At 43.7% G+C, this 24,173-nt stretch overlaps 2 protein-coding genes across 2 annotated transcripts in view; one reads left to right on the forward strand and one right to left on the reverse strand.

Moving 5' to 3' along the window:
- DNTT (DNA nucleotidylexotransferase) overlaps positions 1 to 4,884 on the forward strand; it is a 31,602-nt gene extending 26,718 nt beyond the window's left edge. Inside the window, exons 10-11 of the mRNA XM_065920054.1 lie at positions 2,565 to 2,648; positions 4,500 to 4,884. Of these exons, the coding sequence (XP_065776126.1) occupies positions 2,565 to 2,648; positions 4,500 to 4,586 (171 nt within the window). The 3' untranslated portion in view covers positions 4,587 to 4,884. The remainder of the gene's footprint in view (positions 1 to 2,564; positions 2,649 to 4,499) is intronic.
- A 7,559-nt stretch (positions 4,885 to 12,443) lies between these two features.
- On the reverse strand, positions 12,444 to 23,603 carry OPALIN (oligodendrocytic myelin paranodal and inner loop protein). The gene is made up of 6 exons (XM_065919224.1): positions 23,598 to 23,603; positions 20,861 to 20,923; positions 16,850 to 16,885; positions 15,665 to 15,784; positions 14,440 to 14,496; positions 12,444 to 12,620 (listed from the first exon to the last, which is right to left on the reverse strand). The coding sequence occupies exons 1-6, from the start codon at positions 23,601 to 23,603 to the stop codon at positions 12,444 to 12,446; spliced, it is 459 nt and encodes a 152-aa protein (XP_065775296.1).
- Between the last annotated feature and the right edge of the window lie 570 nt (positions 23,604 to 24,173).

Raw genomic sequence — 24,173 nt, forward strand, 5'->3', positions numbered from 1 at the left:
AACACACCTGGCATACAGTAGGTGCTCAATAAATGTTGATCTGATCAATATTATTACCCTCCAAATGGAAGACATCATGATAATCCCTAACAATCCATGCAAAAATGCTTCAAGGGGGTTGGCAAAGGAGTTCAGGAATAGATCTCTCAGCACACAGAACTGAGGAGCCAGGGGCAGCCTTTGACTGCTCCAGTTACCCCATCCTCTCCAGCCTTCCCATGCCCAGTGTGAGCAGCCATTGATGTAAGTGCTGGGGGGACTTAAAGCCCCGGGCTGTGGAGGCCAAGTGCTAAGCAACACTCCCATACTTTCACAAACCAGCAGCTACTACACCCAGAATCTGCTTCACCCTGACTCTTCCACAGCCCTAGCTCCCCCTCCACTGCCTTATAAAGACTTCAGGTTGGAAAGTCTGTCTTCACACATCCAGGTCAGGAAGGGCAGGTCCCAGTCTTCGCCAGCTTTCCCATACTCATCACTTCAGTTCAGTTCAGTTCAGTCACTCAGTCTGTCTGACTCTTTGAGACCCCAAGGACTGTAGCACGCCAGGCCTCCCTGTCCTTCACCAACTCCTGGAATTTACTCAAACTCATGTCCATTGAGTTGGTGATCCCATTCAACCATCTCATCCTCTGTCGTCCCCTTCTCCTCTTGCTTTCAATCTTTTCCAGCATCAGGGTCTTTTCAAATGAGTCAGTTCTTCACATCAGGTGGCCAAAATATTGGAGTTTCAGCTTCAGCATCAGTCCTTGCAATGAATATTCAGGGAGTGAGGGAATGAAGTCGATCAGTCGTGTCTGACTCTTTGCGACCCTATGGACTGTAGCCTACCAGGCTCCTCTGTCCTTGGGATTTTCCAGGCAAGAGTACTGGAGTGGGTTGCCATTTCCTTCTCCAGGGTATCTTTCCAACCCAGGGATGGAACCCGGGTCTCCCACTTTGTAGGCAGATGCTTTACTGTCTGAGTCACAAGGGAAGTCCAGGACTGATTTCCTTTAGGATGGACTAGTTGGATCTCCTTGCTGTCCAAGGGACTCTCAAGAGTCTTCTCCAACACCAAAAGCATCAATTTTTCAGCGCTCAGCTTTCTTCACAGTCCAACTCTCACATCCATATATGACCAATGGAAAAACCATAGCTTGACTAAAGAGACCTTTGTTGGCAAAGTAATGTCTCCGCTTTTTAATAAGCTGCCTAGGTTGGTCATAACTTTCTTTCCAAGGAGTAAGCATCTTTTAATTTCATGGCTGCAGTCACCATCTGCAGTGATTTTGGAGTCCAAAAAAATAAAGTCTGCCATTGTTTCCACTATTTCCCCATCTCTTTGCCATGAAATGATGGGACCAGATGCCATGATCTTAATTTTCTGCATGCTGAGTTTTAAGCCAAATTTTTCACTCTCCTCTTTCACTTTAGTGAAATGATTACATGTTGTTGTTGTTCAGTTGCCCAGTTGTGTCTGACTCTTTGTGACCCAATGGATTGTAACACGCCAGTCCTACCTGTCCCTCACCATCTCCAGAAGCCTGCCCAAGTTTATGTTCAATGATTCCAGGTTTGCTCCCTAATCCTACATGGAAAGGACATTTCTAGATCTGTGCTTCTCTCAGGAAAATTAATCTCAACAACAACTTCATTCATTGTCCTTCTTTTCCCAAGGTTTTCCTGTTGTCCTTCTAAGGCTTCAGGTTTTTCTCCCTGGAGCCTCAGATCAGCCCATGCTGATCATAGGAGATGCTATTCTGAAGTAGCCAGCCCAGACCATCAGTTTTATAGAGGTTCACAGAGGATGTTACAGCCAGAGAAGACCTTACTCACGCACTTCCTCCACCTTCCTATTTAACCAACCAAGATTCAGAGAGGTTGGGTGACTTGCAGAGAGATACAGAGCCAGATAGGGACCAGGCTGGAAGCTGGTCTCCTGACTCTTCATCCTCATTTACAATAGTTGTATTCCAAATAGAAAACAACACCAAACTATTATTTATCTAGCATTTACTCTGGACCACGAATTATTCTGGACACAATCCTCACAATACCTGTTTATTCACTGAGCAAACATTTACTGTGAATCATCTGTGTGCCAGGCACCATTAGGAGGGAGTATGGTTATGAACAGAACAAATCAGTTCTTGTTTTCATGGAGCTTACAATCTAATGCCTACGTGTGAGCATGGTGCTTTGTCATGGTGGACTGTTGCCCTGGGGGAGAAAATTCACTTGGAGAATGTTTAGTGGAGATAGATATTTCATTGTTGTTGTTGTTTAGTTGTTAAGTTGTGTCTGACTCTTTTACGACCCCATGGACTGTGGCCTGCCAAGCTCCTCTCTCCATGGGGTTTTCCAAGCAAGAATACTGGAGTGGGTTGCCATTTCCTTCTCCAGGGGATCTTCCCAACCTAGGGATTGAACCCACGTTTCTTTCATTGGCCGGGGGACTCTATCACTGAGCCACCAGGGAAGCCCTAGATATTTCATTACAGGGATTTAAATATCTTTAGACAGATAATACTGAAGACATTCTAGACTTGATAGTGATTTTATTTTAATGATCTCTTATCCAGCAGTTTGAGAGAGACATCCGGCGCTATGCCACACACGAGCGGAAGATGATGCTGGATAACCACGCTTTGTATGACAAGACCAAGGTAGCTCTGTTTCCCTGAGATGGGCCACTTTGATCCTCATCCCCAAGTCTGGCTCCCTGAGCACTTTTCCTCAACTGATTCTAGTGTCCAGGTTCAGCTTCCTTTGCCCCAGGTGCCCCATTCCCACAGATCACAGCTGAGGGCAGCTGGAAAGATCCTGACAGGAGCACAACCCTCACAGGGCCCAGAATGCACCTCGGAGGCTCTGGGCCTCAAAGATGCTGAGCTAGCTGGGTCTCCAGAACCAGGCCAGCAATGAATTTAAATTGACCTTGATATATCCTTGGTGTTTGCAAAGAATAACTCCAAAGAAAATCAAAGATCCCCCCAAATCACAAATATCACTCAAGTATCCTTCAAATGCAGTGGGAAGCAGAATTCTGAGTGACCACATGGGTCATTAATGAGAGGCAACTGCAAGGAGAGCAACAGAGGTGTCCTGAGAGGTGGATGAGAGGTCAGCTAGACTCACACACCATAAGAGACTCACTTGGTGTGCGAGTCCTACAGTGGCCATGATCCAAATGCTGCTTCAGCAAAATGATCGCTGCAGGAATTAGGAAGAGTTATTATAAATATTCAATTGCACTTATAGTGATCAAGGACACCATAGGAAGCTCCGAGTAGGAAGAAGATACAAAATAAGTAAAAGTAATGGTTTTTATCTTCTGGGAGTTTAGTCTAAATAAAGTGTATTTAGTTAGAGCCTGTCTCACAAAAAATCAGAAACCCAATACAAAATGGCAGTGGCAAAAAAAAAAAAAAAATTGTCTTATGTACTGTGGCATCTGGGGTAACTGAGCTTCAGGTGTGACTGTATCCAGGTGTTCATGCAATTTTTCCCTCTGTTGGTGTCACTCTCAGGCAGGGTTTTCCCACAAATCCTATCCTTCTAGCTTAGCTATGCCAACAGAAAAGAACTTCCTTCCTAATAGTTCCAGCAAGCCCTAGCTAATGTTCACAGGCCAGACCTGGGCCATGTAGCCATCCTTGAACCCTTTTCCATGGCTCTGATTGATCAGGCTTGTGTCATGTGCCTCTCCTTGGAGGTAACCCTCAAAGACTGAGAATAGGGAGGTGTGGTTTTCCAAAGAGAAATCAAGGTGCTGCTGTCATAAGAGAGGGCTGTGGATGCTGGCAAGAAAGCATCAATTATGTAGCATGTGAGTGGAGGCAGCTTCATCTAACATGATCTAGGAAACTTACAAACTGATACATAACAAATAGTTCAAAGTAAGCAAGTGCCTCCAATGTGCCCAACAATAGTTGTGCTATAGACCAGAAGGACTGGAGGGAAGTGCTGCTTGATGTAACAGACGTGGCGTGGGCTTGGGAGCCTGGTGGAAGTGGGGCAGGGTGGAAGGCCAGGAGGAAAATCCGGCATGTACAAGCATCCCATAATTGCCACTGCTCCTTACCAATGGCAGCAGTATGTAATTCTGGCTGCACGTGAGAATTTCCCAGAGCCTTTAAATAGATGAATGACAAGACCTCTCTGGATCTTCTGATTTCATTGGGCTGGGTTACAGCTCCATTTTCAACATTCTTTTAAAAGGCTCCTTCAGGTAGTTCTAATGAACACTACAGACCAAAAGGAAAAGTATCAAATGCCTCTAGTTGAATATATAAGGCTGTCATAATTTTATCTTAATTTATTAAGTTTTTGGGGGGTGAAAATATAAAAATTACAGAAGTCAGGTAAGATGAATTTTTATCCTCAGAAGCAGGGAACTGTGTTTTGGCAGTAATTCATTCTGACAAGACAATTTTACAAGTAACATTTTTACTATGTCAGCTCAGAGATACTTAACAAAAATATCATAGTGCACATATGTCTTCTTATGCTTTCAGAGGATATTTCTCAAAGCAGAAAGTGAAGAAGAAATCTTTGCACATCTGGGATTGGACTACATTGAACCATGGGAAAGAAATGCTTAGGAGAAAGTTGCCAACTTTTTTTTTTCTTTTTTTTTTTGGGGGGGGGGGGAGGTTAGACAAATTATGCTTCATATTATAATGAAAGATGCCTTAGTCAAGTTTGGGATTCTTTACATTTTACCAAGATGTAGATTGCTTCTAGAAATAAGCAGTTTTGGAAATGTGATGAGGCACCACCTGGGTTATGCTCTAGCAAGCCATTTGTAAGACTGTTATGTAGAACTCGCAATGCATTTTCCATGGAAACGGTGTTATAATTGGTGGCTCATTTCCAGGGAAGTTCATCAAAGCCCACTTTGCCCACAGTGTAGCTGAAATACTGTATATTTCCAATAAAAATAGGAAAAAACAAGATGGTCGAGTCTTTTTTATTCACTCACATATTTTAAAATATTCTTAAGCAAAAATGTAACAAAATGAAAGAATTAACGATTGTAAGGTTTACCTTGAGAGGAGGAACCGGTTTAATTAGAAGGTCAGAGAGTCTAAGGGGGGTTTGAGTCCCTCCAGGAGCTTCTGGAGGAAAGGGACTGACTCTCAGCTCAGGTCAGAGCCTGCTTCTCCTCTGTGACCTGCAGCTGTGCCCCGAGGCATCCCGGCAGGAGGCCGAGGATGGAATGCATTCTCACTGCTTTCACACCGAAGGAAGAACAATCTTCCAAACGGCCATTTCTGAGTCTTTCCAAGGAGTTCGTCTCTCTTGCCCTCTTCACCTTATGGTACCCACGGGAAGGGAGGCAGCCTTTGGAACTGCAAGGTTGCAGACCAATTTGGAACACCGGCCTCCTCTAGGAGGGCATCGACTCCATGACTGGAAAGGACCCTTAAGACCATCTGTTCCAGCTGCTTCTGTGTCCCCAGTCTGCTGGAGGACTGGAAGGCCTCCCTGTGGTCCTAGCCCTTTCCTTCTAGCTCCCTCAGAAGAGAGGATGGTGAGATCCGGGGCCCCCTAGAGAAGCCAGATGCCCTGCCCTGGGCACAGGCGAAGAGCCTCCTTCCCTTCCTGGTGCTGAAGGCTGGGGGTGGGATGTGTATCAGCTAGTGTTGCCCCAAAAGCAAACCATCCCCAAACTCAGTTGCTTAACACAGCACAGCTCTGCACACGAGCTGGGTGTTTGGTGGAGCTTAGGCGGGCTTCTGCTCCTCCGATTCATCCTGCTCCTCCCCCTGGGACCCATGGGGTAACCCAGGCCTCTCCTTCTTACCTTGCCAGCCGAGACTCGGGAGCAAGCAAAGCCCAGTGGGCAAGTGCTTTCCAAGTTGCGCAACTGTTGTCACTATTCATTTCCAGAAATGCCTCACCACCCTAAACAGAAACTCTGTGTTCATTAAACAATAACTCCCAATTCCCCTTCCCCTGGGCCCCTGGTAACCTCAGTTCTACTTTCTTTCTGTATGAATTTGCCTCTTCTGGGTACCTCATGTAAGTGGAATCATACAGTACTTGTTTTGTTTCTGGCTTATTTTGCTTAGCATAATGTTTTCAAGGTTCATCTAGGTGTAGCCATCATCCCTTTGGTGGTGGTTTAGTTGCTAAGTCGTGTCCTACTCTGTGTGACCCCATCGACTGTAATGGGGTCCTCTCCAGCAGCTGTGCCCCTAGGCATCCCGGCAGGAGACCACATATGGAATGTATTCTCACTCCATAGGATTTTTCCAGGCAAGAATACTGGAGTGGGTTGCCATTTCCTTCTCCAGGGGATCTTCCTGACCCAGGGATCGAACCTGGGTCTTCTGCACAGAAGGCAGATTCTTTACTGTCTGAGCTACCATGGAAGCCCATCATGCCTTTAGAAGGCCGAGTAATAGTCTATTGTATGTCTAATATGCCACATTTTATTTGTTCACTCATCAGTTGATGGACATTTGCGTTGTTTCCACCTTTTGGCTATTGTGAATAGTGCTCTGTGAACATTGGTATACGGTATCTCTTTAACCCTGCTTGCTTTTAAATACAAACCTAGAAGGGGAGTTGCTGGATCACAGGGTAATTCTATACTTTTTGGAGGAACCACTTACTCTTTTCTGTAGTGGCTGCACCATTTTGCCTTTCTACCAGCGGTATACAAGGTTTCTAGTTTCTCACATCCTTGCCAAGATTTATTTGGTTTTCTCTTGTTTTTTGACTTGTTTGTTTTTAATGAGAGTGATTTTAGAGGATGTGAAGTGGCAAATGAAGACTTTTTGCCTCTCCTGACGGTTCAGGTTGAACACAGTTGTACACTGGACCTGGCTTCAGGTATATGCACCTGGGGTTTCTGGCAAAAGTGAGCTGGGGAAATGGTGGTGGGGTGGGGGGTGAACGTAGCCACTCCCACTGAGAAAGGCCTCATGGTCTGATCACATGGCAGGTCATGTTCATCAGCCTCAACTCCCCAAATCTACCAAATTTTCTTGTAGTCTCTTCCACTGCTCCAGTATTGCCCGCATATATTTGAGATCATTTAGGTAGCATCTAGATGAATATCTATATGACCTATATAATTTATATTCACTGAGTGCCTACTAGGTAACTCGTTTTTCTAGACATAGGACATGGGATAGAACATAAAAACCTCTCTGATTATAAGTATGGGACTTATATTCTAGAAAACTGGTTATTTTCATATGTGTTACAAAAGTAATGCTTTTCCATTTATGGTAGTGGCAGAAAGCTTCCCTTCTGAGTACCCGTAAGTAAGAAAAAAAGAAAATCAATGTAAGGGAAAACATGTAATAAACATTACTAGTGGGATGGGGACATGGCAAGAACAGGGAGAGAGGATAGAGGAGCACAGGGAGGAGGCGTGGATGCCTGGGCAACGTGCAGGTGGGCTGCTTGCCTTAACACACCAACTACCCAGTGCTGAGGCTCTCACGGTCCTCATCATGCAAAAGCCCCAGGAGGTCCATGAGGGAGGAGTTACCCCGTGAGAACAGCAAAAATTCTAAGGGGTTTCTTAAGCTAATTTTCTTATTTGGAAGGCTTGTTAAGAATTCCACAAATTCCTAAAGCTGCATAGGAATTTTTTGTTTTTGATCACAATTTTATCAATCAGAGTGTCAACTATTAACTGGAACTCAGCCTTCCCCAGTGCCTCCTGCTTTGGGAGCAGAGCACCCTCTGGTGGCAGAAAAAAAGAATCTTCAAGTATTACTACAATAAAAACATGTCAACTCAGAAGTCCAAGAATATTAAGCAGGAACTGGGAAACACCCTAGTCTATCCTTTTTGCTGTGCAGGTGACGAACAAAGGTCTGGTGAGAAGACTTGGCCTGCCCAACGTCACACAGTTAATGCCAGAGTTTCTGTTGATTCAGCAGAAAATATGCACACAGGCCGGGCTTCCCTAATTACTAGCTGTGTGATATTGAACAAGTTACCTAACCTCTCTGATCCTCTATTTCCTCTTTTGTGAAATCAAGATGATAATGGTTCCTCCCTTTGCATCTGCTGGAGGATAGATGAGCTAACACTGTAAAGTGCTTCATCTGTGATCCCTTGGACTAGGAAGGACACCTCAGCGGGGAGACACAGGTTTGATCCCTGGGTTGGGGAGATCCCCTGGAGAAGGAAATGGCAACCCACTACAGTATTCTTGCCTGGGAAATCCCATGGACAGAGGAGGCTGGCGGGCTACAGTCCATGGGGTTGCAAAGAGACAGAGTCGAACACAACCAAGCTACTAGATGACAAGAGCAACAACAAGGAGCAAGTTACTTCCCTCAGGGAAAGTAACCTTTCTGTACCCTACCAGGACTTCACATGCAGTACTTTGTACCAGTAAGTACCAAGCCCCCGAAGCCAGAACGGGAGGTAGGAAAGATTAGGACCAGTGTGCTGGTTCTTGGACTCCCAGACCTGAGACTGTCTGGATCTGGCTGGGACCAGCTATACCAGCTGAAACTCTCTATGCCCGAGCCTGCCGGTGATGGGGCAAAGGCCCTGTCCCATGACTTCAGTAGTTTCTTGGAAGTCAAAGGCTGCTTCACAGGGACTTTCGGGTACTCACTGAACTTCATCTCTTAGGGAGAGATGGGAACCATAGTGGGAGTCAATTTTATCTGTGTTGAATGCACTTTTTATCAATTAATTCACACTATCATGTTTAAACCCTTCCCTGCAACGCGTATATCAAAGGACCCAGAACAGTACAGAAACCTGCCTCTATTATCAATTAAATTCATTATTCTTAACTCTTTTTGCAAAGTCAAATCATCTCTCAAAGCAGTTTGCTTTACAATCTTGAGGACCAATAAAATTATCTTTGTAGCGTTTCAGTTTTCTCATCTGTAAAACAGGCTTGAATAACACCCACACTACATTACATCCTGGATTTGGTGTAAAAAGTCAACCAAATTAATGAATGAAAAGTGCTTTGAAAACTAAAAAGTACTATAAATGTAACAGGGATTAGTCTTTTTCATATAATCTGGGCATAGTTCAGGAACCTGAGGACTACTTCCCAGAAAAGCGGGCATATTTTTTTTGGGGGGGGCATATGATTTAAAAACCCAAATCAGTCTCTCATGGACTGACGTAAATCCAAGGACAAGAATATTCTATTCTTTACAGAAATCCAGCTCCTTTACTGCAGCTGGAAATGAAGAAGACTCTTCATGACCCTCACTGTGGTCCACTTGGATTTGAACAGAACTGCAATGCGTTTTACATCCTACATGTCGCTGGTATATAAAGTATAACATTCTCACAAAAAACAAGTCCAAAAATGTGTTTAGCCTTCCCTAACCCAGGAGCAGGAAGCAGAATGAGGCGAGGTTACTTTTACCATCTCTACCTTCTTGCTGCAAAATTAATGATGAAGATGATAATGATAATGGACAGAATCCCCTTTGGAGGCTGACTGAGTTTCCAATGTGACACATGTAGTGTGAAGTACACTAAAACCCACACTCAGCCTTCTTGTCTATAATTCTTATGAGGTATTCTTAACAAATAATCTCCATGACTTTCATGTAAACAGGCATCTCCATAGGAAAGTTTAATTTTTTTCACTCCATTTCCTTTTTCTATAAAACTGAAAAGGCACAACCATTACTAATTTCAAGTCAATTTGTATTAAAAGTGTGGCAGCAAGTCACTTAAGAAAGGTTGAATTTGACATCTTTGTCACTAACCTTCAGTTGTAATTATCACTGTTTATATTTAACTGTTGGTAGGGGTATTGCAGATCGCTTTGAGAATCGGAAGAGATTAATGGAATCTCATCCCATGAGTAATGATTATTCATATAAAATTTGCATACAGCTTCAGGGAATTCATATTTTCTTAAACCTAGGTTTAAAGGAATTCTAATTTTGCCTCCAGTTTTGGTAATTCACCCATCATTCCTTCAGGTAAAATGCTTCTACAGTGTGTGTGGTTTGGGGAGTTTTTCAGGTCCTCAGTTTGGGATGATACTGAAAGTTCTTGAGAGTGGATTTCATTCCACCTTTTAGGCACTGAGTACGTGAATCTATTTTTGTCTAATTCCAACTACTCCAGAGAAAGACTGTGATTGTCCTAAAAAGGACACCAACCACATTCCCATATCCTCTTGTTCTCCTGGCAAAATGTAGAATAAAGAAAGAGAGGTTGGGATTTACCTGGTGGTCTAGTGGTTAAGACTCTGAGCTCCCAACCTAAGAGGTTTGTGTTCGATTACTGATCAGGGAACTTGGATCCCTCAGGCCACAACTAAGAGCTTGCCCTAGGCAATAAAGATCCTGACTCCATCTGGTCAAATAAAAAAAACAAAGCAAAACCCCGCGGGCAGAGATTATTGCTCTGTGTGCCATGGATCCTTTTTTTTTTTAACAGCTTAAATGAGGTAAAACTGAGATAGAGTAATTGTATGTTTAAAGTGTACCATTTAATAAGTGTTGATGTGTGACACACCCATGAAGCTATCACCACAATCAAGATGGAGAACACATCCATTACCCCCCAGAGTTTCTTTGTGGCCCTTTGGAATCTCTCCCTCCACCCTTCCTCACCCCAGCATCCCAAGGCAATGGTTGATATGCTTTCTGTCACTATTCATTCATTTGCATTTTCTAGAATGTGACTGGCCAAGGCCATCCCAATGCTAGCACAGGCCCTAGGCTGGGGAGCCAGAGCGTCTGACTTCCAGTCTCAGCATTTTGCTCACAACCTGGGCTGCCCTCTGTGAACAACTTGAACATCGCCAGCACCAGCTGTATCCTGGAGGTGACCTTGATTCCCACTCTAGGGCCAATGGCCTATGCTCTAATATAGGCAAAGAAAAACCACAGACATGCTGGAGGCCCACAAGAATGCTCATTTTTGTTTTTCACTTTATTCCAAAATAAGCTCTTGTGCATCACAGCAGAAAAAAGGTGACAGAAATATTGAACCTTGATAGTTTAGTAGCAACCATTTAAAATAAGGTAATAAGCAATGGATTGTAAGCAGAATTACATGAACTAAATGGTCCAAAATATAAGTCACACCTTACTTTATAGACTAAGTCGTGTTTCCGTTCACCCTCGCAACACCCCTAAGGGTAGAAGGAAGAAAGTGACAGTCTCCATTTTGTACCTACAGAGCTAAGATCCATGATCTGCCCCAGAGCTCACACCTATGAGTGTCAAGGCCAAGGCCACAGTCATGTTCTCGGCAAATCCAAGCTCCTTCTCAACAGGTAAAAGAAGTAGGAGCACCTGGATAACAGCCAGATCTGCTTGTTAATGGGTCTAGACTCAGGGGTCTTAGCACAAAACTGAATTTCACAAGGAAAGAGCACGTGTTGGCATGGCAGTGATGGGGTGTGAAGAATCTGTCCTGACTTGTTTGAATCAGAGGAGCCATGTTTCTGAGCATCTAGGGGCCCCGTGTGAGAAAGGAATCTCCACAGCTCCTTAAGGTGGCCCGTGCAGCTGGTGGGTAGACCCGAGATCTCCTGGACCCAGGTTCTCCCATCAGGGGAACAATAGACCTGTGCTAGGGAACCAGGACTCCCAGAAGCCTCCTCCCAGGAGCGATGGTGAACACCTCGCCTGATCCAGCTGCCGCTGTTCATGGGCTCCCCTCAGATGACAGTCACGTTGGTACCTGGATCATCCCTTTGGTCCTGTGTTCACCCACCCAGAGTCCTCTTGACCTCTCTTCCTGCTCATGAGATTTTCCCCATTGATGGTCCAAGGACTTGGACCTTTCTCTCTATTCCCACAAAATAAGTACAGCCCCTATTTCTAATAATCTTTTGAAATAATCTCTGTCTTCCTTCCACCCTCTTTACCCTCAGCACACACATGTGCTCACCACCCCCCACAACACACACTTTGAATACCCTCTGACCACAAGAGAGAGTGATGAATGACCCAGCCACGGGCTGCCCCTGGGGTCAGGGAACGTGTGGCTCCCCCTGATTTCTACCCTGAGGTGTTCAGAGATAAAGAACTGCTCCTCTCACACGTCCCCTTTGAGTATCATTTATATCTCAACCTGCAACATGTTAGCCTTGGCCAACCTGTCCATGGAAGCCAGGTCTAATGGCTTTTTTGAGAAAATGGATGTGAAAAAAGAAGAAAAGGTGAGCCACTGAGAAATCAAACTCCTTTCCCCAAATCATAAAGAAAAGCAAATCCCCACTGGGGGTCAGGAGCAAGGTTCAAGGGCTTCTTTTGAATGCACAGTGACTTCACTGATTATTAAACCACAAGGTCTGAGAGTCAGAATGCACTTTATCAAATCAGTTCCTTAAAGAGTAAAATCAACCCCGAAGTTTTCCAGATCTGCAAATGAAGTTTGGAGTGGTTAAGCAGCAGCTTGGCTTCTCTGCTCGCTCCGGGCACGATCGATCCCTGTATGTTCAGCTCTCTCCCAGCTCCAGCCCTGCTGCTTGGCTCGCCGCCTCACTCCAGGCTCAGTCTGGGAATAAGCCACCACAGGCCCCTCCTTCTCTCCACTTCGACAGCAGGGCGGTAGGTGTCACGCATGGACTCCTCACTTCCTGATACTGTCTTCACATATATGTGGGCTTCTTCTCCTCCCATCATATTCTTCTCTTGGGTAGGTAACCTCCTAGGATTCTTGAGAAAACAAATAGGTTTTAAAAAAAAATACATCAAAGACTTTTGCTTCCGGCCAAGTTGGAGAAAAAGCAACCAGATCTACCCTCCCACCTGAAACAACCAACCATAAGACAAAACATTTGAAACATAGTTTTCAAGACATTGAACATTATCCATGTGATCATTGGATGGGTTTTAATCTATCATCTTCCTATTTGTTTGCTATTTGTTCTATCTGTTTTTGTTGGTACTTAAACTGTTCCCTGACTTTTTTTCTACATGTATTTTAGAAGAACCCTATTGAGTTCCATGAAAAATACCTGTTGAAATTTATATTGTAATTACATTTATTATACAGATCAATTTGAAGTTGTTTGATATATATATATATATATATATATACATATATATATATATACTATTGAGTTCTTTGATCCAGGAGCATTGTATACAAACTCCCATTATTTAGGTTTTATTTAAATATCTTTCACTGAAACTTTATTATTCTCCATGAAGGATTATATGTTTTTGTTAGATTGATTCTTCATCATTCTATATATTTTTATTACTACTATAAAATTGTGTTTTTAAAAAATTACTTTTTAAAATTAATTGTTACTGATTTTTAGAAACAAAAATTACTCTTTAATAATGACTTTTACCTCCAGTAAACTTGTTAAAATACCTTGCTAATTCTAGCAATATATCTGTAGATAATTTGGTTTTTTATGTAGATAATCATATTACCTACAAATAATGACACTTTTCTTTCTTCTTTTATAGTTTTATGCTTTCTGCTTCTTTTTTCTTTTCATCTTTGTTGAGGTATAATTGACAAATAAAGGATCTTTAAAGACTACAGTGTGATTATTTGACATATGTATACATTGTGAAAGAATTCCCCTTCATTGAATTATTTCTACTTTTTTTTTTCTCAACATGCTGCACTGGCTAGGACCTAAGTATAATATCTCAGTAGAAATGGTAACAGAGTGAAGTAAGCCAGAAAGATAAAGATCATTACAGTATACTAACACATATATACGGAATTTAGATAGATGGTGGCGATAACCCTATATGCAAAACAGAAAAAGAGACACAGAAGTACAGAACAGACTTTTGAACTCTGGGGGAGAACGTGAGGGTGGGAGGTTTTGAAAGAACAGCATGTATATTATCTATGGTGAAACGGACCACCAGCCCAGGTGGGATACATGAGTCAGGTGCTCGGGCCTGGTGCACTGGGAGGACCCTGAGGAGTCGGGTGGGGAGGGAGGTGGGAGGGGGGATCGGGATGGGGAATACGTGTAACTATATGGCTGATTCATGTCAATGTATGACAAAACCCACTGAAATGTTGTAAAGTGATTGGCCTCCAACTAATAAAATAATATTTAAAAAAAAAAAAAAAAAAAAAAGAAATGGTAACAATGAGCACCTTTGTTTCGTTTCTGATCTGAAAGAGAATCATTAACATTTCACGTTTAGGTATGATATTTGCTGTGATTTTTTTAAAAAGATGTCTTGTTTCAAGTTAAAAAAATTCCTTTAAAATTTTTAGTTTGTTCAGAATTCATATCACAAATGGCTGTTTAATGTTTTTGAACTCTCGTCTCCTCTGGAAATGATCACACGGTTTTCTCTTTTGTCAGTGGAACAAATAATAGTAAATTCATTTTCTAATATGAATTCAATCTTAAATTCCTGTCCAGCCAATAAAAGTATAATGAGAACCTCCTTTGTGCTCACACTGTGCTCCTGGACACGACAGGCTTGAAGACCCTTAGCTTGTTTGTCGTGTGAATGACGTATAGTGACTATAAGCAAGAGTTCTTACCTCAGCTATCCTGGGGCTATCATAGATTTCTGTAATTTCACAAGGCTTCTCACTTTCCTAAGTTGGTTAAGAATAAAATAAAAAAGAAGAAGAAGTGAAAGGTTACAACATTTGCCCATGACCATGATTAAAATCAGTGGTTCTTAAACCTAGCCACACATTAGGATCAGCAGAGTGCTTTAAAAACAAAACAAAATAAACAAAAGGATAATAACTGGCCCCCTGAAAAAACACAAACAAGAGATACCACTGTGAGTTACTTAAGAAATAATACAGGTTGACACTGTGGAGAAGTGGGTGGGAGTAGAAATGAAACAAGATTGGCCTATGGATAACTAGATTCTTTATACTATCCCTTCTACTTTAGTATCTGTTTAAAATGATCCATGATAAAATGTTGAAGGTTTTTTGATACCAATGCCACAACTCTATCTTCCAGAGATTCTGATTTAATTGGAGTTATTTTGGAGTTGAACTAACCAAGAAACAGAAAATGTTCTATCACTTGCCCAGGTTCACATATAAATTGTAAAGTGGCAGACCCACTTTACAGACCTAGATTTTAGGTCTTTTTTACTCCCTGTTAACACTTACCAGTGTGAGAACAATCAGAAATGCTCATAAATAAGGATGCAATTAGAACACAGAGTCCACACAATACCGCTGTATCACAACCATGGCCTCTGGTTGGATATGGGTCAGAGTGGCCCTTGAATTCTGAGCCTGGTCTGCAGAGAACTCTGGTATTTGTAAGGGGTGGGGTCAGAAGATTCCCTTGTGACCAATGTGTGTTAGGATGTAGGAAAAGTACAAAGATAAATACAGTCACATGCTCCTGGACATATCCTTGTGATGGCCATCTCAGCAACTGTCTCCCGTCTTTCATAAATTCACCTCCATCTTCTCTGAGAAGCTTGTGTCCTTGTTTCTCAAGGTTAGAAAACACACTCACTGCACAGACGTGTTCGCCATGGCAACAAACATCCCTCTCTGCTCCTACTTGCGCCACCCCCAACACGGTCCTCAAGTGACCTGAGGATTGGATGATATATCAGCTCTGCCTGGGGGGTAGGGTCATGAGTCTGAGACAGAAAATGAGTCACAGAAACACCCACCCTTTTGTCCTCAGAAAACAGACACAAGTCCTGACACCCCCAGCCCAAAGCCTGTTCGTTGAATACTGATTCCCACCAACATGTCCCAATCCAAAGAAACTGCCAGTCACCTCAGTGGACTCACTGCTGCTTCTTCTTCGGTGAATCAGAATAAACAGCAAGGCTACCAGCAGGGCCGTGGCCGCCAGGGATGGGATGCCTGCTGCTAACCCGAGAGAAGGCCCACAGTCCTGCACAGAGAAAACAGTCAGATTCTCCCAGAAAAAAAGGGAAGTGTTCAAAAGATTAAAATTAAAACAAAACTCCGCATGGATCCTCAGTGTCCTACACAAAATCAAAGGGGTAATGAAATACAGTGAAAAATTGTTTCCAATGTACATGACAAATGGCTCATTTCCATCGTACTTAATGTATGTTGTTTAAATTGATTGGAAAAGGACAAGAATTCAGTAGAAAATTGAACAAACATATAAACAGGCCATTCCTAGAAACAGAAATGTGTGTCGTATCAATACAGGAAAAGCTGAAAAACAATTCAAAGCAACAATTAGCATTCTTATCTGTTAGTTCAGAAAAAAGTAAAATATATACCAAAAAGTTTTACTATATACCATACCATATAAATTTATGAACAATAAATGCATGAACTGATTAATTTCAAAATTCACATTTTCTTTGATCTGAGTAGAAGTTACCATGCTCGTAGCCCCATAAATTTTCATATTTGTAATTACTTGCAGAGAGTATTGAGAATCCCTATAGATGTGCAACTATCATATAACACTGGAGTGTTCGTCACTTTTGAGGGGGTGATTTTGTTAAAGAATGACAAAACACATAAAAGTATATAAATTATAAATATGCAGCTTGATGACTTCATATCATGAACCCATCCAGGTAACCTGCTTCTGGATGAGGAAACAGAAGATTGCCAACCCCTGAGAAGCCCCCTTGGGCTCCTATCCAGCCACTGAATGTGTATCCTGAAATCTATCACTGTAGTTTAGCTTTGTCTATTTTTCAGAGTTATCTTAATGAAAGTAGAAAGTATGTACTCTCTCATGTCTAGCTTCTTTTGTTCCAGACTTTGTGGAATCATCTGTGACTGTTCATGTTCTCCTTCCCTTTTGAACTGAGTTGATTGTAAGAAAAACAGCTGAGCATGTTATTTGCTTGGTGACAGTTCACATAGCAAACATCATCTAATCTTCAAAATGAATGCACAAGATGGGTACAGCATTATCCCATTTCTAAGTGACTGAACCAAGGCTCCATAATTTAAGTGGTATACTTACGGTTCCTTTTCCATCAGTCACAACTGGAGAGGAAGTCTGTGTAGAAAAAGAACACACATCTTAAGATAACAAAATCTATAGAATGCACATCATTTAAGATTGTCTGCCCAAGGTTAAGCTGTAAATGCCTAAAGTATATCCCTTTGCTAAACTTTCTATTAAAAACAACAGATGACAACAACTGTGGAATACAGCCTTCCTCAATCCTTCCCAGGTAGGAAGGAATAAGATTGGTTATAAGGCACGAGAAATCAGAAACTCAGGTGAGAGCTTCGTTATTCACCCTGTGGATTTGCCATAATACATTTTACAACTCCAAAAGGCTTTATCCTGTCCCAAGTCCTCACACCCTTCCCAGCACACTTTGGGCCTACTTGTCCCCATTGCTAGAAAGGAAAAAATATAAATACCAGTGGAGCCAGGCTCTTTAAGAAGACCTTGGAGGAAGGAAGTGTAAGTCACTCCGTTGTGTCCAACTCTTTGTAGCTCACAAGGCTCCTTTGTCCAGGCAAGAATACTGGAGTGGGTTGCCACTTACTCCTCCAGGGTATCTTCCCAACCCAGGAATTGAACCCAGGTCTCCTGCATTGCAGGCAGATTCTTTACCATCTGAGACACGAGGGAAGTCTACTTGTTTCTAAGAAGGCCTTCCTTGTTCCCTTACTGCAATGAAGCAGATGGCTTGGGCAGGTCTCTGAAGTTGTGAATTATCCATATTTCTGGCATAATTCCATGTTGAATGAATACATGTTTCTAGTTCACAGATCCACTCAAAGAGGGGCACTGAATTTTACCCATTTATAAGATATTTCAGATGAGAGTCTTATCTGGATGGAGAAATCTCAGGGCACAATGTTCCACGTTAGCAACTAACTTGTGTAAGCTATGCTAGGTGGTGTAGTGTGGGGTTAAGAGCATGGGTCCGAGTCTCCCGCTGGAATGGGGTGTTGATTTCTCCACTCACGAGCTCATGGGCCTCATTTCTTCATCCATAAAATAGGACTGTGAGCACCTACCTCTAGGGTTGTTTGGAGGATCAAATGTGCACCAGGAGTAGAAGCTTTGATCGTTCCTTTAAACTTGGCAAAGTTCTGGCCAGACCTGTTATTTGTTGAATATTCTCATCAATCATGGGCTTCCCTAGTGGCTCAGACAGTGAAAAGTCTGCCTGCTATATGCAGTAGACCCAGGTTCAACCCCTGGGTTGGGAAGATCTCTTGGAGAAGGAAATGGCAAACTAGTATTCTTGCCTGGAAAGTCCCATAGACAGAGAAGCCTAGCGGGCTACAGTCCATGGGGTCATAAAGAGTAGGACATGACAGGGGGACTTCACTTTCACTCATCAACTTCAGTGAGTACATTGGAATTCCAGTGGCTTCGTCTTTTTTATTTTTACAAAAAAAAGGAGGAAAAAAAAATGATCCGGATCTCAGAGAAGTTATGGGTCTTCTCCCAGGCTTCACAGATAAATTTAACTTGAACTTGGATGTTTGCATTCCAAGCCTGGACCTCTTTCCCAGAGGGCTCTGATCAAAGAAATATTTGCTTAACTTGGTATTGACACTTGGTACTTAAATGGTTTTAGTTTTACTGAGACACAATCTCACCACCACCCCACAATATGACCTTAATGCTGTGTTTGCCTAACGTGTTCTGCTTCTCAGGGTGATGGGAAGAGGCAGATATTGTTTCAGGTAAGATGTTCTGCCTTCAGGTTACAGAAATTCATTTGAGCTGGCTTTGGCCCCCCAGAATGAGTTAACTCTAAAAATTCAGGGGTTCCTCGTGGAGCCCACGGGTGGTGGGAATACGGCTTCTCCAGGCACTAAACCTGGGGCCTGAGACTTTGTCATGACCAAAGATCCCTTCCTCCTGGATCTCTCCATCACTCCTGGACGGCATGGCCTCTCGTTTGTGCTCGTCTCTGCCTGTTTACTCGCTTCTTTCTCTCTCTGGATGGATTTTTCTGCCCTCGTGAACACCTGCTAACTGTACCAGCTAATGCGTGTGAAACACTTATTATGTGCCAGGGTGTTCAAATACTTTCCCTCTATCAGCTCATTTATTCTTCACAACAGCCAGTGAAGCAGGACCAAAATGATCCCCATTTTACAGTAAAGAAGAGTGAGGCACAGAGAAGTGCAGTAACTTGTGTGAGGTCACACAGCCCTCAGTGGTAGATGCCAAGTGGTCTGACTTCAGGGTCCAAGCTCTTAAATGTCATGCTGCTCTCCTTTCCATGACAAATGCAGTACCCAATCCCTAATTTTCGTACTTGACCATTCAGTATGGCCCAGCAGGGGCTGACTTGTATATGTGGTCCTGTTCCCCACTCCCTGCAGAGAGGCTGTGATGCACCTGGCATCCACCTCCCCCCCACTTTCCAGGGCATTCAGCTGCACCAAAAGGGAAGGATTATGTGGCAGAAATATAATCACAGATAGGGTGGCCAGATGTCCTGGTTGTTCAGAAAAGTTGCCTAGGTTGCAACACATCAGTGCTAAAACCAGACAGTCCCAGGCAGACTGGGGTGGCTGTCGTCCTACATAGATTCAAAGGGAGGAGGGACAGTTCTCAGAGAAATAGGCTGTTAACCAAGAAGACGCTCCAAAAGGTGATGACTAGCAGCATCAGTGCCTCCCTCTCACCCCCTCACCCTCATGGCTCTAAGCAACGACTCCTTGCTTCTCGGAGTTACCTTCCTAGGCTGCGCCAAGCCAGGATAAGACAGAACCTGGGATCTCTACAGACCGGCTGGCTTCGAGTAGCCAGGAGGCAAGTGCTGCCAGTCACCATATTGAAAGATTTGGACAGGGAAGGAGAAGGATAGGGGAATAGGCTATTGACAGCATTGACAATAGGCTATTGTCAGCCTCTGCAGACAATAGGCAGAGGCTGAAGCAAGGGCTGCGTGAGTCAGGGAGGTTCAGAAGACAGGGCCCTCACCAGGAGGTGGAGCAGGTGCCGGGAAGTCAGGGGCAGGGGCAGGGTGGCCAGTGTGGGCAGCAAAGGCGGCAGTGGGCCACTAGGGTCTGCATTTCCGCTGCTCTCCAGGACGCTGCCCTGCATTTCCGCTGCTCTCCAGGACGCTGCCCTGCATTTCCGCTGCTCTCCAGGACGCTGCCCTGCATTTCCGCTGCTCTCCAGGACGCTGCCCTGCATTTCCGCTGCTCTGCAGGACGTTTACTGCTTTACAGTAAACGGGAGCACCGGCTTAGGCGTCCTCTTTCCTGGCAGTCAGTCTGTTTTCTTTAAATAACTATATGACTTTTTAGAAAAACTTGGCATAGCCCAAACCACTAAAAACCTGGGCCAGGAAAATGCCTAGCTCCATCAGAGCAGCAATTCTGGTCAGAAAACAATCCTGGCGTGTTATCTTCTAAACAACAGGAGAACAAAAGCCCAAGGATCAATTCTGGATTGAAACTGTCCGCCATCATCAATTGAAAATCTCCATGTGGACTTGCAACTGTCATAATCCACAGACATAAGATGTTCATTCATCTTGACCCAATGATTTCCCTTCTGGACTTCATTCTAAGGAAATCAGGTTAAGTGCCAACAAGGATTTATTTATACCTATGCTTATCACAAAAGAATTCTTAATTGTGATTGGTCATTTAGCTAAATAATTCGCTTGAAGAAATGTCACGTGACCACCCTCAGTTACTTTTATAAAGGCTGATGGAAAACATTTGTTATATAAAATTACAGGTGAGAAGACCATGGTATGAAGACAACAGAAATCAACATTTATGTAGGGTCAAACAGGACTGGAAGGAGTGACCCCAGTGTTTTCTACTGATGGCAATTTAAGTGTTTTTTGGTTTCTTGCTATTTTCCTTTTCAAAATGTTTATTTATAATTCTTATCATTGAGAACATGTCTCTCAGCACCCCCAACTCTTCATAGTGCTTTGAAACCTGTGTAACATTACAGCTTTACATGAGGTTTGTGTGATGGTGCCCTGGAGGCCCAGTGTCAACTCTGCATTGATCTCTGCTCACCTACCTGGTAAGCGGGGGCCGCTGTACCCACCGTGTTAGCCGGCAGTGTGAAGTTCAGTGAAAAACTCTGCAAAAGAGAAGGAAACCTTAAAGCTTCCAGTAATGGTCAGCCAGGCCATTGTCTGACCCGTCCATCAAATGCCATAGACCCTGGCAGACTTCAGGAGAATTTACTGACCCCACAGGCTTAGTCAGCTCCAGCCTTCCCTCCCAATCTTGGCCCCCGAAGAGGCAGGGGAGCAGGTGAGTCAGGGGTCATGAGATTCCCCTTCAGCATCAAGGCAGTCCTACCCTTCCTCCCCTCCCAGGTCCTCAACCACGGCCAGTTTAAGGGACCAGCCAGTCAAGCTATTTCCTGAGAGGTCCTGACTCAAAAGGGCAGCAAAGACATTAATAGAAACATTGAGCAGAGTGCTGAAAGTTGTTTTTTTTTTTTTTCTTTCTCTCCCTGGAACTCCTTTCAGGAAGGAACCTGTGTAGACTGATAGCACTTTCTCCTTGGGGTGGGAAGTAAGACCCCAGGGGCTCCCACTTCAACTCCCTCACAGGAGGAGACTCTGAGAAAGACAAGTTTCCCTTTATACTGAGTCCAAGGCAGGGGTTTCAGGCTGGAGCTGAGCTGGTCGGGATGACAGAGGAAAGAGGCTAATGCTCTGTGACCTCCCCTCACGTAGAAGCCAGCCTCATGTCTCTCTCAAATATGGGGTCAATATTTAAAGATCGTGGGCTTTATACACACTACCAAGTATAAAATGACCTTTGCAGGTGGCGCTAGTAGTAAAGAATCCACCTGCCAGTGCAGGAGATGCAAGAGACACGGGTTCGATCCCTGGATTGGGAAGATCCCCAGAAGTAGGAAATGGCAACCCACTGCAGTATTTTTGCCTGAAAAATTCCATGGACCGAGGAGCCTGGCAGGCTACAGCCATGGGGTTGCAAAGAGCTGGACATGACTCAGTGACTGAGTGCATGTATAAAATAGATAATTAAGAAGAACCTGCTGTGTAGCACAGAGAATTCTACTCAATGCTCTGTGGTGATTTAAACGGGAAGGAAATACCAAAAAAAGGGGATATATATATATATATATATATAATTGAGTCATTTTGCCAGAAACTAACCAACATTGTAAAGCAACTATACTCCAATAAAAACTTCAAAAAGAAAAAAAAATCATGGACTCAATGGGGCACCAACTTGTTAGCCTACCCAGGTGTCCACTTTCCAGGATTAGGTCCTGCCCAGGGCCTCTGGCAGCTCTTTCCTCCTCCCTGTTCCCATCTTCCATCATTCCACTTTGGGCTCTTTTATGTTAGTTTCTTCCAGCTGCTCTTTCCCTAGTGCCTTCCCTGCCTGGATGTGAAAAATGGGTGGACTCTGCTCCAGCTCAGCTGGTGACAGTTTCTGCCCCTGGCTCAAGGGGCTGGAGAGGTCTTGTTTCTACCTGACTGGCCCCTCGCTGTGTCCAGTCACCCTTGATTCATGCCCCCTGGCCGGGCTCTCTCTCATTCAGCCCCAGCCTCCCCAATCCCCGACAACTTGGCTGAAACTCCAGCTCCTGATCTTCCTGAAGCCGCTGAAACCTGGTTTTTATCATTCTAGAAGAAATGTGCTTACTAAGATTTACTATTTTTTTTCCATTTATTTTTATTAGTTGGAGGCTAATTACTTCACAACATTTCAGTGGGTTTTGTCATACATTGACATGAATCAGTCATGGATTTACATGTATTCCCCATCCCGATCCCCCCTCCCACCTCCCTCTCTTACTAAGATTTAAAATAAATTTGTTAGCCAATAATGGGGAGATTGGGATGGATCAGAGAATCCTAAGATTTCAGAGCTGAAGTGCCTCCAAGACTGTCTACCTCAGACCCTCATTTTACAGAAGAGGAACCTGAGGCCCAGGGACTTCTCAGAAATTCCCTCAAGGATAAATGAGAACAGTTAGGGCTGATCTCTTAAAACAGACAAATGAGATTGGGCCATGTGACTCAAATCCAACCTGGAAGATGGGTCTAGAGGCGATAGTACCAATATATGCAAAATTGATGAAACACCTATTCTAGCTAGCTTTCAGGTAGGATGGAATTCAGAGAGGTCAATGAATGAGAAACTCTTTTGTGAACTAAAAATGTTTCAAGCACCTACAAGGTATAGTTAGTTCCCACTGCCGCCTGCCCCAGAGATTGTCTTTCAATTAGGATGGCCCCAGCAGGCCAGCACCCTTCTGTGGCAACTGTTCACTTCCCTGTCTCTTAGCAATAGGAAACCCTTACTTTATAGAAAGGAAAATTGAGGCAAGAATTTGAATGGATTGCCCAAGTTCACATGATTAGTTGGCTGTCACTGGGACTTGGGTCTTTTGGTGAAAGTCTGTTTCTTTCTTTTTTCAGAAAAAAAAATTTATTTATTTACTTATTTGGCTGTGCTGGGTCTTAGTTATAGCGTGCAAGATCTTTAGTTGGGGCATTCAAACTCTTGGTTGCAGTATGTGGGATCTAGTTTCCTGACCAGGGATGGAACCCAGGACCCCTGCTTTGGGAGTGCAGAGTCTTAGCCAGTGGACCACCAGGGAAGTCCCAGCAGCCTTTCTCCCATGTCACAGGCTTCCTCAGGACTCCTAGAGTTTCTTCAGAATAATTGGAGCCCCCAGGCTCACAGCACTTTGCACCACCTCTTCCAAGACAGTATTAGAAAAACATCTGAGCTACTTAGGTCTTTTTGCTCAAGGGACCTACCTTCATGCTAACATCAACCAAGCCCACAGAGGATGCTGGCTGGTCACGGCATCAAATGCAGCTGCCCAGAGCCTTATCTCATCAGCAAACACTAGCTACTGAGGTCAGCAGCCCCAGGACAAAGCTTTCTTTGGGGGACAACAGAAGGGAGGAGCAGCAACAAGTTGGCCACTGCACGTGCTGTTTATCAACATTTGGATGACGAAGATTTTGGCCAACTTCAGAAAGACATTTATATTTTGTAGAAACACACTACAGTACTCTCATGGAGAAAACAGCATCACGTACATGTGGGTGGAGAAGAATATGATTCAGTGTCCTTTAGAGAGAAAGCTGAGTGGGGCAAGGCAACTCTGGCCTTGGAGACCCCTGATCTGGATCCAGCTCCACTTAGCCACTCAGTAGCTGTGTGGCCTGGGGAAAGTGACTCAGGCTCTCTGGTCTCCATTTCTTCATAACAAATCTATTCTTCCAGGCACAGTTATTCCACCCTCACAACTGGGATACTATTAACTTGCCCTGCCTGTCTCACGGGATAAACTCAAAGGAATTAATGTCTGTGGCAGTTCCTTCAAA

Source organism: Muntiacus reevesi, chromosome 2 (genome assembly GCF_963930625.1).
Source record: "Muntiacus reevesi chromosome 2, mMunRee1.1, whole genome shotgun sequence".
Taxonomy (NCBI): domain Eukaryota; kingdom Metazoa; phylum Chordata; class Mammalia; order Artiodactyla; family Cervidae; genus Muntiacus; species Muntiacus reevesi.

What these genes read in the sequence shown, in the direction of transcription:
- OPALIN (XM_065919224.1), bottom strand. An exon ending in GCAGCAGTGAGTCCACTGAG is followed by an intron (nt 14,497 to 15,664) that starts GTGACTGGCAGT and finishes TAACCAACTTAG; the next exon opens with GAAAGTGAGAAGCCTTGTGA. An exon ending in ATAGCCCCAGGATAGCTGAG is followed by an intron (nt 12,621 to 14,439) that starts GTAAGAACTCTT and finishes TGTTTTCTCAAG; the next exon opens with AATCCTAGGAGGTTACCTAC.